This window comes from Marmota monax, unplaced genomic scaffold (genome assembly GCF_021218885.2).
Source record: "Marmota monax isolate L192 unplaced genomic scaffold, Marmota_monax_Labrador192_F-V1.1 WCK01_AAM20220418_F8-fsc00186, whole genome shotgun sequence".
NCBI lineage: Eukaryota > Metazoa > Chordata > Mammalia > Rodentia > Sciuridae > Marmota > Marmota monax.
Window position 1 is genome coordinate 2,190,727 of NW_026694725.1, and position 22,744 is coordinate 2,213,470.

The 22,744-nt window shown below is 49.4% G+C and overlaps 1 protein-coding gene across 2 annotated transcripts; it reads left to right on the forward strand.

Moving 5' to 3' along the window:
* Positions 1–265: 265 nt before the first annotated feature.
* On the forward strand, positions 266–19,566 carry Ptpn6 (protein tyrosine phosphatase non-receptor type 6). Of its 2 annotated transcripts, none has more exons than XM_046424104.2 (16): positions 266–531; positions 7,841–7,963; positions 8,226–8,420; positions 12,420–12,609; positions 12,761–12,877; positions 12,979–13,092; positions 13,273–13,369; positions 14,000–14,079; positions 14,274–14,423; positions 15,801–15,932; positions 16,065–16,219; positions 18,170–18,237; positions 18,344–18,495; positions 18,593–18,684; positions 19,062–19,203; positions 19,384–19,566. In XM_046424104.2, the coding sequence occupies exons 1-15, from the start codon at positions 518–520 to the stop codon at positions 19,174–19,176; spliced, it is 1,794 nt and encodes a 597-aa protein (XP_046280060.1). In that variant the 5' UTR covers positions 266–517; the 3' UTR covers positions 19,177–19,203; positions 19,384–19,566. The 2 variants fall into 2 exon arrangements, with proteins under 2 accessions (XP_046280060.1, XP_046280061.1); XM_046424105.2 differs by lacking the exon at positions 266–531 and adding an exon at positions 7,570–7,751.
* The last annotated feature ends 3,178 nt before the right edge of the window (positions 19,567–22,744 follow it).

Genomic DNA, 22,744 nt, shown 5'->3' on the forward strand with positions numbered 1-22,744 from the left:
CTCCCCTCACGGAAAGGCAGGTGAGAGGGTGGGTCTACACAGGTGGCACCTCCTTCTTTGAGAAATGGGTTTCCGGGGTTTTTCCTTGAACTCCTTGGTTTCCATAGACTGAGAGGTTCCCCATTGGTCGGTGTTCCCTTGGCCAGCATTACTTCCTGGTCTTTGCCCCTACTTTATCAGCTGGCACTCCAGGTGGAGCTGCAGGTAGCTCCTCCCCTCTTAAGAGAAGGAAGCCCTGGACTGGCAGGCTGCCCGTTGGACTAGAGTCGGGTAGCGGGGGCGAGCAGGCTGCTGTGGGCGGTCTCAGACCAGCCCCGCCCCACCTGTTCTTTCCCCGGAGACCATTAGTTCAGGGGCTTGTCCTTTCAGTGCTGTTGGCCTGGAGGGCTGGATCGAGGAGGAAGTGGCTGAGATCAGGCGTGTTCTTCCTTCCTGGACCACTGTGCACAACTGTGCCACTGGCTCCTCCCCACCCCCTGTGGCCCTCTGTCTGTGATTCCCCCATCCTTCCAAGGAGATGCTGTCCCGTGGGTAAGTCCTCTGTACCACTGGGTTCCAAAGTCTGTAAGTTTGGGAGGGAGGGACATTGTTCATGTTTATTCCCAACAGGTGCGTGATCATGATTATAATCTGCTGCTGCCCCTGCCCATGCCTGTTTCCTGTCCCTGGGGACTTTCTCCTCCCCACAAGATATAAAGACCCTTAGGCTCATTCATGCTTCTCTGTCCTTTTTCTTTCACACTTTTCCCCTGATAGATGTGTATCTTTTCTCACCATCACATTTCTATCTCCAATCTCTGGACCTCTTCTCTGCCTTCTATCTAGGACCTTTTCCCCTGAGTAGTTCACATCACCTCAAACATGATAGTCTGAAAGGCACACCAGAGAAGACTCCCATTTCTAGCACTTGCCAACCTCTGGCCTTGGTTCCATTTTGTTTCCCTTCACTTCCCCCTCCCCTGCAACATTCATTCAATGGGTACATGTTGAGTATCTGCTATGTGCCAGGTATGTTTAAGATTCTGGTGGGAAAAAAAAAAGATGCTGGTGATACTGGAGTGAATGAGATAGACATGGTCCCTGCTCCCCCAGAGCTGACATTCCAGTGAAAGGTGACAGACTGAACAGACAATGCAATAAAACAGAATTATTTCATATGTTCAGAAATGTTATACAGGAAATGAAACAACTTCATGTGCTAACAAGAGACTGGTGACATTACTAGCTGGTGGAGTCAGGGAGGGCTTCCTGAGAAGGTGACATTTGAACTGACAGGAGTCAAGCACCTCTGTGCAGAGGAAATGGTGAATATAAAGCCCGCTGTGGGAACACATAGGAAGAGGACCGTGTGCCTATAGCAGAGGAACCCATAGAGAGGAAGGAGGACCAGGGTAGGTTAGACTTTGTTGGAGTTTGGATATTATGTGTGAAAACCTGCATACACAATGTTGGTGACTTCGTGTATTGGTTGCCCCCACCCCAGTCCTGCTGATTCTTGCTTCTTACATTCATATGTGTCATTTCTGCTTACACTGTCTCCCTCACTACATGCCTTGTCATTGTTAGCCCCACTAATGGGGACTCTTCTAGTTCCCGAGCCCTTCCATACTCCTTCCATGATCATTTTCTCATCAAGTGGCTCAAAAGACCTCTCCCAGGGCTGAATCCTTTCTTGGTTCTTCATCCTAAACATATGAGATCCTCTGAATCTGGTCCCAGCCTCTCTAGATTTGTTACAGCCACACTGCCCTGCTTACACTGGTCTCTGCTCAAGTGCATCTGTTCATGCTAACTCTGGTTGCCTCCTGCCTCTGTGGGGAACACCTACTCACTCCATCTTCCATGATGGGATGTGCTAGTACCCATGTCTGCCCACAGCAGTGTGGTTGGTGTGGTAGACAGGGCAACAGGCTCTGGCACCAGACAGACTTGGTTTGTTCACCTTCCCACTCATTAGCTTGTGACTGGCTGTTACTTAACATCTCTGAATCTTTGTTTTTGTTTCTAAAATTGGGCTAGTGCAACTTAATAGGGTTTGTGGTATGTGCCTGTGTGCCAGCTACTCAGGAGGCTGAGGCAGGAGAATGACAAATTTGAGGCTAGCCTCAGCAACTTAGCAAGACCCTGTCTCAAAATAAAATGAAAAGTGTGTGTGTATACGGGTGTGGCAGGTGCTATATCTCAGAAGTAGAATCCCCAGTAACAGACAATAAATATAAACAAATAGGGCTGGGTGCGGTGGAGCAAGCGTGTAATCCTAGTGGCTCTGGAGGCTGAGGCAGGAGAAACTCTAGTTCAAAGCCACCCTCAGCAACAGCGAGGCACTAAGCAACTCAGTGAGACCCTGTCTTTAAGTAAATTCAAAATAGAGCTGGAGATATGGCCCAATGGTTGAGTGCCCCTGAGTTCAATCCCCAGTACCCCCCCACAACAACAAAAAATCCAAATAGGGTTGGAATGAGAATTAATAATACAGCGGTCCCTTAGCATCGATGGAGAGATGGTTCCTGAACTACCTAGATACCCAAATCTATGAATGCTTGAGTGTCTTGGTTAAATGGTATAACGTGAGCCATGGCATGCATGGCTGTAATCCCAGCTACTTGAAGGGCTGAGGTAGGAGGATTGCAATTTCAAGGCCAGCTTTTGCAATTGAGCAAGACCCTGTCTCAAAATATAATAAAAAAGACTGGGGATGTAGCTTAGTGCTTGAGCCTCTGGGATCAATCCCTAGTACGCCAATGAATGAGTGAATGAATGAATGAATAAAATGTACAGTATTTGCATAGAACATTTGCACATCCTCTGGTATATTTTAAATCACCTCTAGAATATTTACAATACTGAATACAATGCATGTGCTATGTAAATTCTTGTTACACTGTATCATTGAGGGAATAACGATGAGAAAAAAGTCTATATATGTTCAGTACAGATATAATTAAAACATATAAATTTTCCATTATCCATGTTCAGTGACCCACACCTGTAATCCCATTGACTTGGGAAGCTAATGCAGGAGAATGATAAATTTGAGGCCAGCCTCAGCAACTTAGTGAGGCCCTAAGCAAGTTGATGAGACTCTGTCTTAAAGTAAAAAATATAAAGGTCTGGGAATGTGGTTCAGTGGTAAAACAGCTCTGAATAAAATTCCCAGTACCAATAAATAAATACATACATAGAGAGATAAATAGTTTTCCATCCATGGTTGGTTGAACCCGCAGATGAGAAACTCTCAGATACCGACCGCTGACTATATGAGGCAACCTGATAGGATACCTGTCTTCACCCTGGCCCAGGGACACCCTCATCTCAGGAGTCTCTGAACTCTTGAACTCTACCACTTGCCATCTTATTTCTCTCTCTCTCTCTCTCTGGGGGGGGGGGGTACCAGGGATTGAACCCAGGGGTGCTTCACCACTGAGCCACATCCCCAGCCACAGGGTCTTGCTGAGTTGCTTGGGGCCTCACCTCACTAAGTTGCTGAGATTGGCTTTGAACTTGTGATCCTTCTGCATCAGCCTCTCAAGCCACTGGGATTACAGGTGTATGCCACTGCACCTGGCTTTTCTTTTTTGAGATGAGTTCTCACTATGCTGCCCAGGTTGGCCTTCAACTTCTGGGCTCAGGGAATCCTTCTGGCTCAGCCTCCAGAATTGCTGGGTTAATATTTTACATCATATTTAGAAAATATTATTAAACACATTTATCAGATGGGGATACTGAGGCTCAGAAAAGTCCAACGACTAAGGATTATTTCACATTGTTTGCTCTTCCAGGCTGCCTGTCTTCCTGCATCACCACTGATCTTGATTTCTGTCTCCCTGCTTCCCAAGAGAATACTTTTCTGAATGATTACTGAGCTGTCCGAGGTCCAAGAGGGATGACTGTTTATGTGCAAGTGTTCTGTCCACTTCAGTGTACTATGCCATCATAAGGGAGGGTTGTTATTATTTATTTTCCTGCCCAGGGACAGCAGGATTATACTATTTTTTTTTTTTATTGGTTGGTTTTCTTTTTGGTACTGGGGATTGAACTCAGGGGCACTTAAACACTGAACCACATCCCCAGCCCTTTTTTATATTTTATTTAGAGACAAGGTCTCACTGAGTTCTTTAGGGCCTTGCTCAGTTGCTGAGGCTGGCTTTGAACCTATGATCCTCCTGCCTCAGCCTCCCAAAATGCTGGGATTATAGCCATGCACCACTGTGCCCAGCTGTTTTGTTTTTCATTTGTTCTGGGAATTGAGCTGAGGGTCTCACACTTACTAGCTCTACTGCTGAGCTATGTGCTTGTTCCTTTTTATTTTATTTTGAGACAGGACCTTGCTAAATTGTTGAGATTGGCCTTGACCTTTTGGTCCTCCTGCCTCAGCCTACTAAATTGCTTGCATTACATGCTTGCACCACTGTGCCTAGGGGGACTATGAATTTCATCTGAGTATCAGTCTGTCTTCTGGCTTGATACCCCTGGAAGAAATTCCTACCTCTTCCATGGATCAGGAGTTTTGGGTGCCTAGTTTGTTCCTTGCCACCAGGTGGATTTAACCTTGGAGGGAGAATGTGATGGGTGTAATGGGTATTTGATGCTGAGCATGCACCTGAAATTTAGTTTGTAATCAGAATTGTGTGTCCATGTTGGGATTTTGCCTGGATCATGAAGTGGGTCTGGTGGGACTGTGCACATGGGAGTGGTGTGCTCTTGTGTGCACTCATCTGTAGAGACCAAGTAAGGTGTGTTTGGGACCAAGAAGATATACTTGTGACCTTGTCTGTGCACATGTATTGATGTGTTTGTTCACTGGACACGTTCTGTGTGCCAGGCACTGTGCTAGGCTCTGAATGTTGGGAGACGCAAGCTAGGATGTCAGTCAGTGGTTTCTCTCCAAAGTTGGTGGAACCAACTTTGTACAGATTCTTCCTACCTCTTGGTGTGGGCAGAGTCCATGGGAGTTCCAGATCTTTCAGGGTTTAATGTCTCAACTGAAAGTGTAGTCAAAGTTGAACCATGTGACAAATTGACCAAGCAACTTCCCAAGAACAGCCATAAGAGAGAAATACCAAAAAGGTTAAACCAGGCTCTAATCCCAGTGGCTCAGGAGGCTGAGGCAGGAGGATCCCAAGCTCAAAGCCAGCCTCAGCAATTTAGCAAAGTGCTAAGCAACTCAGTGAGAGTTGCTGTTTCTAAATAAAATTTTTTAAAAAAGGGCCTGTGGCTCAATGGTTAAGTGCCCCTGAGTTCAATCCCTGGTACAAAAAAAAAAAAAGAGAGAGAAAACAATTTTAATTTTTTGGGGAAAAATGATACTTGAGTAATGTTTTCAAAAGTGATAAAATGAATGCTGTCATAGGGATATTACACTCTTTTTTTTTTTTCCAGTGCTGAGGATGAAACCAAGCATCTTATGCATCCTAGCTAAGCACTCTACCACTGAGTGACACTCTCAGACTGTGTTGGGCTTTACCACTTTGTTATTTATCTCTCTCTCTCTCTGTCTGTCTCTCCTTTTGGGTACCAGGGATTGAACCCAAGGGCACTTAACCACTGAGCCACATCCCCAGCCCTTTTAAATATTTTATTAGAGTCAGGGTCTCACTGAGTGGCTTAGGGCCTCTCTAAGTTGCTGAGGCTAGGTTTGAACTCATGATCTTCCTGACTCAGCCTCCCGAGTTGCACCACTGTGCCCTGCTATTTCTCTTATTTTTTGTTGAGTTATCACATGCATAATGAATAAAATATTAAGCCTACCTGATTAATTTCACACTTGTTATTAATTTATTTATTTTGGTGCTAAGAATGGATCCCAGGACCTTACACATGCTAAGTATGTGCTTTGCCACTGACCTATACTCCCAGCTTATCTTGAAATTTAAAAGTACTTATGTAAATACTGTCTAGATGGAGAAAAAGTGTTCCCAGCACCCCTAAAAAGTTTTCTAGAAATTACTCTCTCCCAGTCAGTTTATAGTGATGGGAGAGAGTTGTATAGTGGTTATGTGTGACCTTTATAAAAATAAAAAATATTTTTATAAAGGTCACACATAACCACTATACAACATTTGTGTGTGTGGTTCTGGGATGGAACCCAGGGCCTCACACATGCTAGGCAAGTGCTCTACTGCTAAGTACAATTTTAGCCCCTTACAACATTCAGAAAGGTGTAAGGATGCCAGGCACACTGGCACATGCCTGTGATCCCAGTTATGCAGCAAGCTGAGGTGCAAAAGGAGGATCACAAGCCAGTCTTAACAACTTAATGAGTTAATGAGACTCTGTTTCTAAATAAATAAATAAAACAAAGAAAAGGGCTGGGGATATAACTCAGAGGCAGACCATTTGTTTGGGATGTACAAGGCCCTGGGTTCAGTGCCTGGTGCTGTAAAAATTAAAATTTAAGTAAAGGTGTAATGACAATGTGTGATCCCGCCCATCTCTGTCCCTAGGGAATCTACCAATAGGGGTTTCTTTGTGTCCTTTGTTGAGCAACTAGCCTCTGGTCTTGGCTTGATGGTGTTTGTGTTTGTACTTGGGATTTCATGTACAGACAAACTTTTAGTTCTTTTCTTTAAATTTTTTTTGTTGTTGTTGTTGACAGACGTTTATTTTATTTATTTATATGCGGTGCTGAGAATTGAACCAAGTGCCTCACACCTGCTAGGCAAGGGCTGCACCACTGAGCCACAACCCCAGCCCAAACTTTCAGTTATTATAGCTTCAATTGTCAACCAGTCCTGAGAATGTCTGCCATGGCAGGGAGATTGACCCCAGGAGACAAGTGCCTGCTCTGAGTCCTGGGACAGGGCAAAGGCCTAGGGACTAGAAGTAGAAAAGGCTCAAGTTTGACAGGCTCAAGAAAAGGCTCAAGTTTGTTGTCTGTTCCTTCAGAGGTGTGATGGGTGCAGGAGGGCACCCTTCCCTCTCTTAAGCTTCTGCAAGGTTTTGCTGTTAGGGAGTTGTCCTCTCCCAAGGCAGTGACTTTAGACATGGGGTCTCTCAACTTCTGTTCTTTGAGGCCCTGAGGGCTGGCATATTATTAAAATCATTGGTTGGAACTACCATTTACTAATTGTATGGCCCCTTAAACTCCCTGAACCTCAGTTTCCTTGTCTGTAAAATGGGGATAAAGATGGTAGTAGGGTCATAGGGCTAAGGTGAGGAATAATTCACAAAAGGCATGTGAAAAATGTTTTTACTAGAGTCTGGTGTGTAGTAACACTCCATTAAATGATAGTTGTCACTGTCACCATTATTATTAACTTGTGCCAGCAAAGGCTGTGTAGAAGCAGCTGGTGGAGGAGGCAGAAATGTTGTGGAATTGTGGGAAGTCACGTGTGTGAGGCATGATCTTGGTCTGGAGGGTCCAAGGCACATGTGTGTCCTTATTTCTTGAGTTTTCACGTATGCGCAGTGCCATGCTCCTGAGCCTTTGATGGCAGATGCGTGGGAAGTGGGCCCCTCCCCCGGCCCTGCCACCCTCTTGCTTCTCCCTTGCTCTGTTCTGAAAAGAGAAGTACAAGTGAGTTCCCCCAAGGGGTCGGCCGCGCCCCTTCCTGTCCCCGCCCTATTGCCCCAGGCCAGTGGAGTGGCAGCCCCAGAACCAGGACCGCTGGGGGGTCAGGTAGCGAGGTGGCTAGGACGCTGAGGACCACGACTGAGGATTAGCCCCAGAGTTTTCCGCCTGCTCAGACAGGTGGCACCTCCCACCCAATTCCCTGCACCCCCTTCCTCTCTGGAGCCCCCAGGATGGTGAGGTAAGGGCCTGGAACCCACAGAAGGCAAGAGGCAAGGGAGCCCTGGGGCCCAAGGGACCTCTTCTCACACTCTGTGGGGGACCTTTCAGGTGGTTTCACCGAGACCTCAGCGGACTGGATGCAGAGACCCTGCTCAAGGGCCGAGGGGTCCATGGAAGCTTCTTGGCTCGGCCTAGTCGCAAGAACCAGGGTGACTTCTCTCTCTCTGTCAGGTAAGTGACCCTCCAGTGTTTTGGCAGGTTTTTTGTGCCAGTTCAGTCTCTGAGCACTCCTTCCTGGTTCTCCAGGGCAGTGCCCATTCCCCAGACCCTATGCCTCCTTCATATCCTTGTCCCTAACCCTAGCACATTCCTATCCCTGTCTGTGTCCATCCCTTGCCTTTGTGTGCCTCAAACTCGGGACCCCCAGCCTGTCCCCCACCCAACTCCACCTCTGCTCCTGCACCCACTGGCCTCCCTGCCTGTTGCCCTGCAGGGTGGGGGATCAGGTGACCCATATTCGGATTCAGAACTCAGGGGATTTCTACGACCTTTACGGAGGGGAGAAGTTTGCAACGCTGACCGAGTTGGTGGAGTACTACACCCATCAGCAGGGCGTCCTGCAGGACCGCGATGGTACCATCATCCACCTCAAGTACCCACTTAACTGCTCCGACCCCACCAGTGAGAGGTGAGGGGCACCCAGCCTGACCCTCTCCCCTATGGAGGCAGCTGCCTTCTCCCTACCTGTCAGGGAGGCGAGCACCTGGTTCCCTGGCACTGTCTGCTTGCAATCCCTTCCCCATCCTGCTCCATCTCAGGGTTCTGAGCGTCTTTCCTCATGTCCTAGTGACTCATAAGACTAACCCCCTCCCCTGTGCCCCTGAGGAAGCAAGAGAGGTCTACCTTGCCTTTCTCCAGGGTCCCTCTCACCTGGCAACTCAGTCCTGAGTGACAGGGAGGCCACTCCTCATGGCTGGCATTTCCTAGCAGGTCAGCTCTGTTTCTAGAAAGCTCTTCCTTCTATGGAGCTGAATCTGCTTTCCTACAACTTCCCTGCTCCAGCCTGCTTAGTATAAGGAGATGTTGATGTTGAGGATGGTCACTCAATTCACTTTCATTAGGACACTCAGTGCTTTTTGTCTGCAACCCCTTGAGGGTAGGTTTATCCTTTGGGACTGGATAGAGTTTGGCCAGTCCTTTGGCCCAAACATAGGTAATTGAAAACAGGGTGTAATGTTCTGGACATAGGGTAATACTCAAAACAGCTCCTCCATACTTTTGCTGCAAAGGTGTGGCCTCTATAACTGGGCTGACTATCCCTATGTGGTTCTCCCAAAGCATGGGTGAGGGGAGGGGGAACATAAATGTTCCTCATTACACCATGGCTCACTTTTTAAAATTCATGGCTCACTTTTTTTTTTTAAAGAGAGAGAGAGAATTTATTATTTTTTAGTTTTCGGCGGACACAACATCTTTGTATGTGATGCTGATGATTGAACCTGGGCCGCATGCATACCAGGTGAACGCGCTACCGCTTGAGCCACATCCCCAGCCCTCATGGCTCACTTTTAAAAATTATATATATATAATTTTTTTAGTTGCCAATGGATTTTTTACTTTATTTGTTCATTCATATGTTGTGCTGAGGATTGAACCCAGTGCTTCACACATGCTAGGCAAGCGCTCTACCACTGAGCTACAACCTCAGTCCCACCATGGCTCATTTTAGCTGTTACATCTCAATAACAGAATCTGTTAAGGTAAAGGGCAGCAGAATAAACCTAGGCTTTTTATCCCATGGACTCCTAGGGCCAGACCAACTTACCCTTGTCCTGTATTTGTGTATTGATTGTTGAAGTGATTTTGAACCTTGATCCTGCAGTTTTTAGTCTTTTTTTTTTTTTTTTCCCAGTACTGGGAATCAAACCCAGGGCCTTTATACCAAGCATGAGGTCTACCATTGAGTTGCCCTCTTAAGTTTTCCGTTGTTTTGAGATTCGGTGCCTACATACTTGTATCAATATTTTTGTTAAAAGCCAGGCACAGAGGTGCACTCCTGTAATTCCAGCTGCTCAGGAGGCTGGGCAGGAGGATCGAGAGTTCAAAGCCAGCCTCAGCAAAAAGTGAGATGATAAACAACTCAGTGAGACCCTGTCTCTAAATAAAATACAAAATAGGGCTGGGGATGTGGCTCAGTGGTTGTATGTCCTTGAGTTCAATCTCTGGTACCAAAAAAACAAAAAAACAAAACAAAACAAAAAATATATATATATATAATTTTTTTTGTTGTTGTTAAAGCCAGACATTGTGGTGCATGCTTGTAATCCCAGCAGCTCTGGAGGCTGAGGCAGAAGGATCGAAAGTTTAAAGCCAGGCTTAGCTATTTAGCGAGGTCCTAAGCAATTTAGTGAGACCTTGTCTCAAAGTAAAAAATAAAAATGGGCTAAGGATGTGGCTCGGAGGTTAAGTGCAATCAATGTGGTACCAAAAAAAAAAAAAAAGAATAAAAGAAAGAAAGACAAATATTTTTTATTTTTGTTCAAGTCATTGATTAAATCTTAGAAATAGCTGGCCACTGGTGCACATGCCTGTAATCCTGGAGACTTGGGAGGCTGAGGCAGTAGAATCAGAAATTCAAGGGCAGTCTCAGCAACTTAGTGAGACTCTATCTCAAAATAAAAAAATATAAAGGGCTGGTGATGTAGTTCAGGGGTGGAATGCTTGACTAGCAAGCATGAGGCCCTGGGTTTGACTCCCAGTATTTCCAAAAAAAGAAAAAGAAAGAACTGGATAAAGTTAAGGTGAAATGAGGTAAAAGCCATGGCCCACCTCTAGAGATCTCCTTGCAATCAATATAAAGTCATTGAGACACTTTCTCTTCTAGTAGCAAAGCCTGGAAATGGATTTCTGTTGAAATCTGTTGATTTCTGGTCACCCTCTTTACTTTTTCCTGCAAGCCCCCACCTGCCACCTGCGGCTCTCACAGGGGTTTGGATACTCAAACCCTCTTTTGCTCCCCATGCCCTCTCTTCTGCGGAGGAGAAGGCTGGCTGCTATAGATGAGCAGGAGATGGTGTTGGGTGGGTTGAAGGAGGAAGGTAGAGCTGCCAAGGTACCCAGGACAGCAGGCTGAGGCCTGGCTTTGAAGAGTTTGGGAGAAGCAAACGAGGGGGCAGAGCTGAGGTGGGCAAGGATAAGGACAGGTGACTCTCAGGGGTACTTTGGTTTACCTGAGCTAGGAAGCCTGACCCTGGCAGCATGTGGGAGGCTCTTTCTCTGAACTTCTGTTTGTGTTCCCTGCCTTTAGCTGCACATCCTCCTCTTCTGTGGGAATTTGCATTTGTCCCCTTAATTGCGTGCTCTCTGACTGTGGTCAGCTTGACATTTGCATGGGGACTTCCTCATCCTGGGCCCTGAGGGAAGGGGCTTAGCCCCCTCCCCATTGCCTGGGGGAGGGCTCTGGCCTGTCTCTGAAGGGTGGTGTGGTATTCCCCGGGGTGCTTGTGCCTGGACTGGAGACCCTGGATGTCTCTGAGCTGTAGTGCTCTCTGGGCAGGGGTAAGATGGGTCAGGACAGACTGGCCCCCTTCTTTCTTCCCCCATCCCTGCGGTTGGAAAATGGCCCCCCTTCCCCTGTCCCTGGGCTGAGGAAACCTCACAACCTCACTTCTCACTCTCTCCCCAGAAGGAGTTTTGTGTTTTTTCCATCACGTGGTTTCCTGTGGGGCTGGGCATTGTGGGGCTGCAGTTTCCTCCTGGGAAGGGGTTGTACTTCGGGGAAAGGCCTTAGTTCTGCTTTCTGCCTCGATGGCCCCTTTGAGCCCTTTTAAGCCTGGTCTCCCCTGCAGTGACATCATCCTGGGTACCCTCCAGCTCCTGCACCCCTCTCTCCAAGGGTGTTTGTGATCCCCATTTCCCTAGGGGAGTTCTCCTTTCTGACTTCTGTCTCCCCCATGTTTCATGGGGGTGCTTCCTTGGTTTCATCCCTCTAACTATTCTGGATACTGCCTCCTGCCTTTCTGTCTGTCTGAAACTTTCAGAGGTGGACTCTGGATTCAAAGTCTGATTAGAACTCTGTTATTTTTTTCTTTTGGTGTTAGGGGTTGAATCCAGGGCCTTGTGCATGCTGAGTACACATTCTACCATTGTGCTACAGACCTATTTATTTTATTTTGAGACAGGGTCTGGCTAAATTGCTGAGGCTGGCCTCCAATTTGCAATCCTCCTGACTCAGCCTCTTGGGTTGCTGGGATTATAGGCATGTGCCACCATGTCCTACTCTGTGGTTAGAGTTCTTGAGGTTTGACTCTTATCAATTAAGGGCCTGGGGCCAGTTTCCAAATGTTCAGCCTCAGTTTCCTCATCTATAAAATGGGAATAAATGCTACTAATGAACATTCTTATTTTTGAGAAAGTCTTGCTATGTTGCTGAGGCTGACCTTGAACTCTCTATCCTCCTGCCTCAGCCTTCTGAGCATTTGGGACTATAGGCATGGGCCACCTGGCTTTTTCCTCTCAGCATTTTTGTGGGATGGTAACAAATCCAAATATAGTGGTGTTTTTAAAAGCATCTAGCACAGGGCCTGGGCACGTAGAGGGTAGTGGGTACTGATCCCCTCACCCAAGTTTTGAATACTCTGCTCTACCTTCCCTTGGGGCCCTCCTTCCTTCATGCTTCCTTCTCTAGGTGGTACCATGGCCACATGTCTGGAGGACAGGCAGAGGCACTGCTGCAGGCCAAGGGTGAACCTTGGACATTTCTTGTGCGTGAGAGTCTCAGCCAGCCTGGTGATTTTGTGCTGTCCGTGCTCAGCGACCAGCCCAAGGCTGGCCCGGGCTCCCCACTCAGGGTTACTCACATCAAGGTCATGTGTGAGGTAAGGCAGTGGGAGAGGCATCATGCTGGAGCTCCTGTCTGTGTCCAGGGCCTGGGCTGTGGGGAGGGACTGCCTGGGCTTGTATCCAAGGCTATGGGTCCGGGCAGGTAGACGCAGGCCCTGAGGGTTGATCCTACTTGATGCCTCTCAGGGTGGACGCTACACTGTAGGTGGCACGGAGACCTTTGACAGCCTAACAGACCTGGTGGAGCATTTCAAAAAAACAGGAATTGAGGAGGCCTCAGGAGCTTTCGTCTACCTGCGGCAGGTGAGGGGGCAGACCCTGCTGTCTCCTTTCTTCCTCTGACCATTCCCTGGCACGGATTCTGAGATCCCTAATTGCTGACTTCTTACCCTCACCAACCCCAGCCTTACTATGCCACTCGGGTGAATGCGGCTGACATTGAGAACCGGGTCTTGGAACTGAATAAGAAGCAGGAGTCAGAGGACACAGCCAAGGCTGGCTTCTGGGAAGAGTTTGAGGTGTGCAATGAGAACAGCAGGGATGGGATATGGCAGCGGGGGGTGGGGCAGTCACCTGGTGTGGGGTCCCAGGTGTCCCTTGTCTTCTTTAGGCACCTCCAATACTGATCTGCCCCCATAGCATCTCTACCACCAGTCACCCTCTCGGGCCGCTGCTCATTTCCTATTCTCACCTCTCAGAGTTTACAGAAACAGGAGGTGAAGAACTTGCACCAGCGGCTGGAAGGGCAGCGGCCAGAGAACAAGAGCAAGAACCGATATAAGAACATTCTCCCCTGTAAGTTCCAGGCAGTTGCCACTCACCACAAGACTGCTCCTTCCTGAGCCAACCTCCTTAAATGTCTACTCTCCACTCAGAGGGTCCACTTGCCCACCCCCAGCACAGCTCATCTCCCTCTAAGAAGCCTCTTTTCCCAGGAGCCTCCCCATAAGCAGATTGCCTCCAGCTACCACCATCCTCCTTTTTTATGATATGGCGATTTAACCCTGGGGTGCTCTACCACTGAGCTATATAGCCAACCGTTTTTTACAATTTAAAATTAATAATTATTTATTTGTGGTATTGGGAATTAAACCCAGGGACACGTTATCACTGAACTGCATCCCCAGACCTTTCTACTTTTTCTTTAGAGACAGGGTTTTACTAAATTGCTGAGGCTGGCCTTGAACTTTTGATCTTCCTGCTTCAGCCTCCTGAGTTGCCGAAATTACAGGCATGTACCATCATGCCAAGCCACCTTCATTATGAAGCCTCTTTCTCAAACCCCAGACAGGTCTATCACCTCCCACCTGCAATCCCCTGTGAGCCTCATGGCTTTGAGGCAAGAATGGCCTGTTAGCTTAGGAAGGGTGTGGCCCAGCAGGTGGTAAGTCCTTGGCTGACCCAAGCTATTTTTTTCCTGTCCAGTTGACCACAGCCGAGTGATCTTGCAGGGACGGGACAGTAACATCCCTGGGTCAGACTACATCAATGCCAACTATGTCAAGGTTGGTGGTGTGGGTCATGTGGGAGCAAAGGCTGGACCCTGGGAGTTCTCTGTCCTGTGGGGGCTCCAGGATCCAGAAATACCTGGGCAAAGCCAAAGCTGATGTCTAGGGTAGGGGAGGGTGGAGTGGTACCGGGCCTGTCCGGGCCATGGGGCTCACAGTCCTAGATTATGTTTCTCTGCACTTGCATCCAGAATCAGCTGCTAAGCCCCGATGAGAACTCTAAGACCTACATCGCCAGCCAGGGCTGCCTGGAGTCCACAGTCAATGACTTCTGGCAGATGGTATGGCAGGAAAACACCCGCGTCATCGTCATGACCACTCGAGAGGTGGAGAAAGGCCGGGTAGGCGTAGCCCTGTGCCATCATGCTAGTGCCCGAATTCCCTCCGTAGTACTTGTTATTCACCATCATAAAACCAAAGAAAGTTTAGATGCGAGGGTGTAAAAGTGTCTCAAGGGCAAGAGTCAGATGCTTGTTGGGAAATTGAAGTCTAGAGACAAAGTCTCTACTATACACTGTGACTCTCAGACTCCTACTTTCAACCTTGGACCCTTGTGAGCTCTTGACTCAGACTTTAAGGATGGGGGATGCAGCTCAATGGTAGAGCACTTGCCTATTATGTTTAGGCCCTGAATTTAATCCTCAGTACCACACACAGATACATAAAATCATGTGAGACTCAGACTTTAAACTGTCCTTAGGGGGTGGGAATTAGAATACTTTCCTAGCATGTGTGAGGCCTATGGTTGAATCTCTAGTACTGCAAAAAAACAAAACAAACAAACACAAAACTGCTCTCCTTAATGTGTGCTAAGGCAAACATCCCTCTTACCTTTTCCTCCCCTGCCCTTCTGTCTACTCTCTGTGCTACTTCCAGTCTCTATGGAGCCTGCTCCCTCCCTCTAAACTCCTCTTTTATGCCGTAGTCAAAATGATTCCATCCCAAAACAAACTGGATCAAGTTGTTTCCTCTTTGAAATTTCAAAGGCTGCCAGTTGCCTCTGGGATGAAGTCATATTTGAAGGCTTGGTGGCTTCCCTCCAATTGCCATACTTCCCTATAATACACCTGCCTCCAAACAGACCAGGCTCTTTCAGGTACCCATGAATTGCACAAGCTCTTTTTTTTTTTGGCCTGGAATTACTTTCTCTTTTTATATGACCTCTGCCTGGCAGAGATCTCATATTGGAGGACCCACTCAACTGCTACCTCCTTGTGACACCATCTTGGATTGCCTCCCTACCCATAGGGAGAATTAACCTCTTCCTCAGCCACACTCCTGAGCAGCACACTGTTCCCCTGTTCCCCTGTCTTTCTGTGAGCTCCTAGGGGCACCGGGGCTTGGATGGTGTCTTACTTGATTTTTGTTTTTTTTGCAGTGCTAGGAATAGAATACCCAGGGCCACCCACATGCTAAACCTACTCTCTACCACTAAGCCACATGCATCCTGCTTCTTGTGTTGTAACTCCAGCCCAGTTTACACAGCCTCAATGGGTATTGAATGAAACGTAAGGTCAAGTGGCTGGTCAGGTCACACCACCTGTAGGTAGCTGGTTTGAGATTGGATCCCAGGTCTTCTGACCCTCAGCCAGCTCATCCATTCATTCAACAATGTCTGGGCCAGCATCAGGGACTCAAGACTTAAGAGTGGAATCCAGAATAGCCCCAGGGCTCTGCTTCTTGTGTCTCATTCTTCATTCCCCATTCTCCATTTTCAGAACAAATGTGTCCCCTACTGGCCAGAGGTACGCACTCAGCGTGTCTATGGACCCTACTCTGTGGTCAACTGTGGAGAGCATGACACAACAGAATACAAACTCCGTACTTTACAGGTCTCCCCGCTGGACAATGTGAGTGTCATCAGGCCCTGTGCACTCCCAGAGCCCCTCCTTGGACTCATTCTCTCTTCTGGGTGTGTGGGATGAGGCAGGATGGGGTGTTACATAGGAGCAGGGGGCACTGACCCCATGTCCTTGACCCAGGGGGACCTGGTTCGGGAGATCTGGCACTACCAGTACCTGAGCTGGCCTGACCATGGGGTCCCCAGTGAGCCTGGGGGTGTCCTCAGCTTCCTGGACCAGATCAACCAGCGGCAGGAAAGTCTGCCTCATGCAGGGCCCATCATTGTGCATTGCAGGTGAGAATAATAACGGCAACGACAGTGGTAATAAAAATAACAGCTGGGAAGCAAATAGAGCTAAGAAAGTGCCTACACTGCTGCAAACTCATTGACTGTCTCCCCCAGCCCCAGCCTCTCTGGGTTCCCTCCTGGCTTTAGACGTGTGGGTGGATCTAGCTGCAACCAGTCCCACTACTGGCTGGGGGTGCCTTCCCCAGAGACCTCCCTGGAGGTGCCATCTAGTCTACCCCTGCCAGATACAGATGAGGAAGCCAACTCTGTGACTTGCCCAGTCGCCAGCTGGTCAGTGGGAGAGTCTAGACTGCTGTAGCTGCCTGTTTTTTCTTGGTTCTCCTCAGCCAGTTTCTTCTTTACCTTCCATTTGGGATCAGTATGACTCCATGACCCTTGTCTTTTTCTATTTGTAGCTCTGGGGACTTGGGCTTCTTCACCTTCACTGTTTTTTCCCCTTCCCCAGCCAATGCTCCCATCTTGGCCCCAGAGTTGTGTCAGTGGGTAAGGTTTTTGGGATGGGCCCATGCACCCAGAGCTCTTCTGAAGATCCTTATGTTCATATGGAGGAGACTTGTTCCCGTACTGGCTGAGACAGAGAAATAGGGTTCATCCAGGAGGAGCAGGGGTTCTTCAAATGAGCCTACCCCATTGGCCTGGCCTGGATGTTGGGAGGCAGTAGATACGCAGTCCTGGACAAAGGCTGCTTATTTAAATTCTGGCTCCTTCATTTATCAGCTGTGTGTTCTTGGGCAAATTACTTAATTTTTCTGATGCTCAGATTTCTTGTCTGTAAAATCAGGCTCATAGGGTTGTCATGAGACTTAAATGACATCCTATCACTACATCTGGAATACTCTAAACTCTCCAAAAATGGGGGCTGTTGACAGTTTAGTAACTCATGTTGGGCAGGGAATGGGTAAAATGGGAACCTGCTTTGTCCTCTTCCCTTCCTGTTCCCTCCATGTGACCCCAAGCCTTTAGGGCCTCAGACTTCCTCCTTCCTACTAGCAATGGTTTGTTCTGGGACAGGGCTGGGTGGGCTGAATGTGGAGGTACCCCCATGCTGTCTCAGCCAGGCTCTGTCTTCTGCCCTCCCACAGACAGGTCCATCCCCAGAGTTGCCCCTCCTACTGCTACCCGCTCCCCCATTCTCGAAATCCCCAAAGTCTTTATTTAGACATTACAGGAAGGAAGTGGGTGAGGGGGGGTTATTTTTGACAATCTGGGTTTGAAATTAGACAGACTCAGGGCACCAGCCTGATGGGCCCAGCTGTGGGTGGGCCTCAAGGTCACCAGGGACTGTTTTGTCAAGGGCAGGCACCGGCAGAGTGTGCAGGAGAAGGGAGATTTCCTACTGCACTGCTGACCCCAGTGGTCCCTGTACCCTGCTGTCCCAAGAGCTGCCCATAGCCTACTGCCAGGGTTTAAAGAAAAAGGGAAATGAAGCTCACGGAAAGAAGAGGCAGATGTCACTCTCCCCACCCCCCTTTTTGTTTTTGCAGTGCTGAGATTGGAACCCAGGCCTTTTGCATGGGAAGCTATACCCCTGGCCAAATGTTACTCTTAAAAGGCAGGATGGGGAAGGGTCCAGACTGCCTGAGGACAATAGTGGGAGCTGGGGGTCCTGGATCTCCAGGGGTGGGGGCAGCCAGCAGTCAGGAATGAGATGGAGCAGGATGTAGAGGAGTGGAGTGCTGAGAGATGGATGTGTCTGGAGGCCCCAGCCTCAGCAACCCAGGCCCTTGCCAGCGAATCCTTCAGCTGAGGTGGAACCATGGGTGCAGAGCGGGGCACATCTGCATTGGCTTGCCTAGTGGCTCTGGGCACATTACCTCAAGTGGCTGGAGCTTCAGGCTCTTTACATCCTGGCTAGGGATGGGGCTGAGCCCATGGCTCCCTGCTTCTGGGGGAGGGGCTGGCTGGACCTCTGATAGCTGCCCCTTCTCTCTGTAGCGCGGGCATTGGCCGCACAGGCACCATCATTGTCATCGACATGCTCATGGAGAGCATCTCCACCAAGGGTGAGGGGCACCTGGGGGAGCAGGTGGGCATGCCTGGTGGGGACAGGGAAGCCTCTTGGCCTCTGCCTGTACCTAGGCCTGAGGTCTAACCACTATCCCTACCCAGGTCTGGACTGTGACATTGACATCCAGAAGACAATCCAGATGGTTCGGGCGCAGCGCTCAGGCATGGTGCAAACAGAGGCTCAATACAAGTTCATTTACGTGGCTATTGCCCAGTTCATTGAAACCACCAAGAAGAAGTTGGAAGTCATTCAGGTGCATGCAGAATGGGGTCACTTGGGGTCACAGGGGAGAGTAGGTGTCACCTGGCCCTACTGGGATCACTGCCTTCCCTCCATACCTCTGCCCACAGTCCCAGAAGGGCCAGGAGTCAGAATATGGAAACATTACCTACCCCCCGGCCATGAGGAGTGCCCATGCCAAGGCTTCCCGGACTTCCTCCAAGTGAGTGACCCCTCCCTGCCACCTCCTAGCATCTTCTCCATTCTCCTGCTCAGCTTGAGCCTCCGTCTCTGGAGAGGACAAGTGTTGCAGTTGGAAACACTTGGGTTGAAGTTCAAGCTTGGTTTTCACTACCTCTGTGCATAAGTATTTCCTAAGTGCCCACCATGTGTGGGCTTGTGCCAGGTGCCAACAATGTATGAGATGTGTTCTTTGCTCCCTTGGGAACAGTGAAGGGACAGTGACCAGGTCGCCTTGCTTACCTGGCTTCAGTTTGCTCACTTGTGAGATGGGGTGACTGGAGGGGACTATGGGTGCCAAGTCACCCTGCACTCTCCTAAACCACATCCACTGCCCTTATATGTCCACCCCTACCACAGACACAAGGAGGATGTGTATGAGAACTTGCACAGTAAGAACAAGAAGGAGGAGAAAGTGAAGAAACAGCGGTCAGCAGACAAGGAGAAGAGCAAGGGTTCCCTCAAGAGGAAGTGAGCTGGGCACCATCCAGAGGTGGCCATGGTACGGCCCCTTCTGTGTGGACTCCTCCCTGACCCCTCCCCCGCCCACTCCCCTGTCTCCAAGGATGAATGGGGTGGCTGGAGCCTCACCCTGCCCTTCCAGCATGTTCCCAGACCTTTTCCCTGTTTCCCTCCCCTTGTTCCATCCACACTGTGACATCTTCCTCCCTTTTCTCTGCAGCCTCAGGCCTGATCCCTGCAGATGACTGAACCCACTCATGCCAGAACTTAGGACCCCTATTCTATCGTAATTTAAATGGCTGTGCCCCTATCTCCCTCTCCCCTCTCCCTGTATATAGCTCAACAAGGCTCCAGGTAGAGCCAGGTTCTTCTATTCTTGTAAATAAACCTCTGAATCACTGTGTGTTAACTGGACTGTGTGTCTTCCTTGCCCAGTGACTCTGGATGGGAGGGGCCAAGGTGGTGTTTTGTGCCTTCAGGGTCAGACGGATTCCTGGTTCTGCATATGGCTTCACATGGGCATGAGATCCAGTGTGAGTTTCCTTGGTCTCCTTTCTTCCTTTTTCCAGGGGCAACCAGAGGTTGAAACTGGGGTGCTTTGCCCCTGAGCCACATCCCCAGCCCTGTTTTGTATTTTATTTAGTGTCAGAGTCTCACTTGAGTTGTTTAGGGTCTTGCTAAGTTGCTTAGGCTGGCTTTGAACTTGTGGTCCTCCTGCTTCAGCCTCCAGAGCCACTGGGATTACAGGCGTGTGCAACCACACATGGCCCCAGCCCTTTTATTTATTTATTTTTAGTAGATGGACACAATACCTTTGTTTTATTTATTTTTATTTTTGTGGGGCTGAGAATTGAAACCAGTGCCTCATAGATACTAGGTAAGTGCTCTACCACTGAGCTACAACCCCTGCCCTTGTTTTTTCTTTTGAGGCAGGGTCTCTCTAAGTTGCTCAGGGCCTCACTAAGTTGCTGAGGCTGGCTTTGAACTTGTGATTCTCCTGCCTCAACCTCCTGAGTTGCTGGAGTTTTAGGCATGTGCCAACACACCCAGCTCTTTCTTTCTTGTTGGTGCTGGGATAGAATCCAAGGCTTCTAGTGTGCTGGGGAGGTGCTCTACCACTTAGCTATACCCCCAGCACTCTTTTTAAAATTGAGTGTGATCCTAATTCTTCTGCCCTCCCCAGGGTGGTAGTGAAGATCATTGAGATAATGGATGATTATAACAATGACAACAATAATTCATTAAATGCTGGCCATGTTCCCAAGCACTGTTTAAGAGACTGCACAATTAATTCACTCTAGGTGCCTTTTTATTTTGGTGATGAAGATGGAACCCAGGGCCTCCTACATGCTAAGCCAATGTTTTACCTGTTTGCTGCCATACCACAGCTCTCAATCTAGGTACCTTTGACATTTTACGGTGGAGGGAACTGAGGAACAAAGATCAAATAAATTGCTTAGGTTCACAGGACTACTGGGCTATGAAGCTCAGATTTTTAATGCAGCCTTTCTGGCCCCAGAGCCCACCTCCTTATCCTGAAGATGCATCTGGAAGTCTTTCTAAGAGGGACATAACACAATCTGCTGCTGGCTTCCAGATTCAAGAACTAAGATTTTCAGGAAGGGCTAGGAAGCATGAACTTCATCTGGGTCAAGAAGGGTAAAGAGGGGTGCACAGGATCCTGTGAAGCTAAAAAGGGCCCAGGCACCCCCTACCACTAAGGTCACCATGGCCCTCACCCTCTTGGGCAGTTTGCATAGCAGGATGACTCACAGACCTGTTTATTATTTTGTCCCCTTTTCCTTCCAAAGTGGAATTCCTTTATTTAAAACCCAAGTCTCCTGGGGGGTTGAAATAGTGAGTCACACTTGGGGAAGAACCGGCCCCCACCACTGGAAAGGCTAAGGAAATGGGGTGGGTCTTGAGGCACACAGGTTGAGTGTCCAGTATATCACAGGCACAGAACCAGTTCTCTGGGGATGATGGGTTTCTGTCCTCTGGAACTCAGGAGGTTAGTCAGGGAGACAAATCTTTTTTTTTTTTTTTTTTTTTTTTGTGGTGCTGGGGATTGAACCCAGGGCCTTGTGCATGAAAGGTAAGCACTCTACCAACTGAGCTATGTCCCCAGCCCCAGGGAGACAAATCTTGAAGTAGTTCACAAACCAAATAATTACTGGCAGGTGCGGAGGAGGCTGCACAACAAAGAGAGCAGACCTGGCTCAGCGACTGAGCCACACAATAGCTCCCTGGAGCTGTGGCCCTCCAGGGGGTGGGTGGGTGGGTGGGGCCACTACCTGTGGGCCTCAGGGCCCTGTGCCCAGCAACACCTGAGCAGCACGGAAGAAAGGCAGGTCCCACCCCTCTAAACCGCCCCTGGGCTAACTGCCCTTGGTTTGGGACTTGGACTCTGCTTCGCTGTGAGGTGGGTCTGTGAGAATGAGTGCAGCATGAATATTCCTCCTCCCAGGACTGCTGGAAAACAGCTCTATGCTTTAATCAAAAAGGTCAGGCCAGCTGGGTCCTCTAGTGGGGCTGGAACCCCAACACCAGGGGTGAAGACTTGGAGGCACCTGCCGGGACCTGCTGGGACCTGCCTTCCTTTCACAGGCCGGACAGGGTCTCCTCTCTCCCCTCTCCCTCAGGGGTTGCCCAGCTCAGGCCAGCACTGCACTAGGGCACAGCCCAAACCCTGCTGAGCTGACCCCTCACTGACCTCAGGGATTCTAGTCCTCCAGGTCTGGCTGTGGGCAGGGTCAGAGGCCTCAGAGGAGGGGGGTAGGCCTGAAGACGTAGCCATGGTGGAGAGAGGACTTAAGGAAAGTTTCTTCCTTTATTCCCTTGGAGACTGGGGAGAGAATAGGAAGGTAGGAGGAAACAGGCCACCAAGCCAGAGTGAAAGGCCTAGTGGGTGGCCAGGCCTCAGAGGAGGTGACTGTGGCTGATGCTGGGAGAGAAGGAGTTAAGACGGTGAGGGGGGCAGCCTATGGCAGGAGGACACACCTGTGCGCAGGGCGGCAGGCGGGGCCCAGGTGAGGCGCTGGTGCTGCTTGGCAGGCAGAGAAGGAAGAAGGAAGAGTGGAAGCCAGGGCTGGCTCTAGGGCGTTGAATCGGGGCTTTGACGCTCCTTCTTCTCCTCTCCTCGGCACCCACATTCTAGGGGGCAGGCGGGACTGGTGACAGGTAAAAGCCACCAGGCAAGGGGTCCTGGGGCTGAGTTAAAACTGTAGAGTGGGGGCTGAGGGCCAGTGAATTGGGGTGTGTTGGGGGCAGGGACAGGCTGTAAGGGTAGCAGAGGAAGGGGCTCAGAAGCGGAGAACAGAAGGACAAGGGGCTGCTGAGGTCCTGCCGGGGCCCTGGCAATCTTAACCACTCAGGGTGGGGCTGGTGGTGGGCAGCAGGGATCACCCGGAAGTATCCCCAGGGACACGGGTAGTGGGGGGATGGGAACCAGGGATCTGTAGCTTCTCAGCAGAGAGTGTGGGGCTGGGCCTGATGACTGGAGGTGGGCACGCTGGGTGGGGGCCCTCGTCTTACCCAGCAGTGTTTGGGTGGTTGGGAGTCTCTAATACTGCCGGGTAATG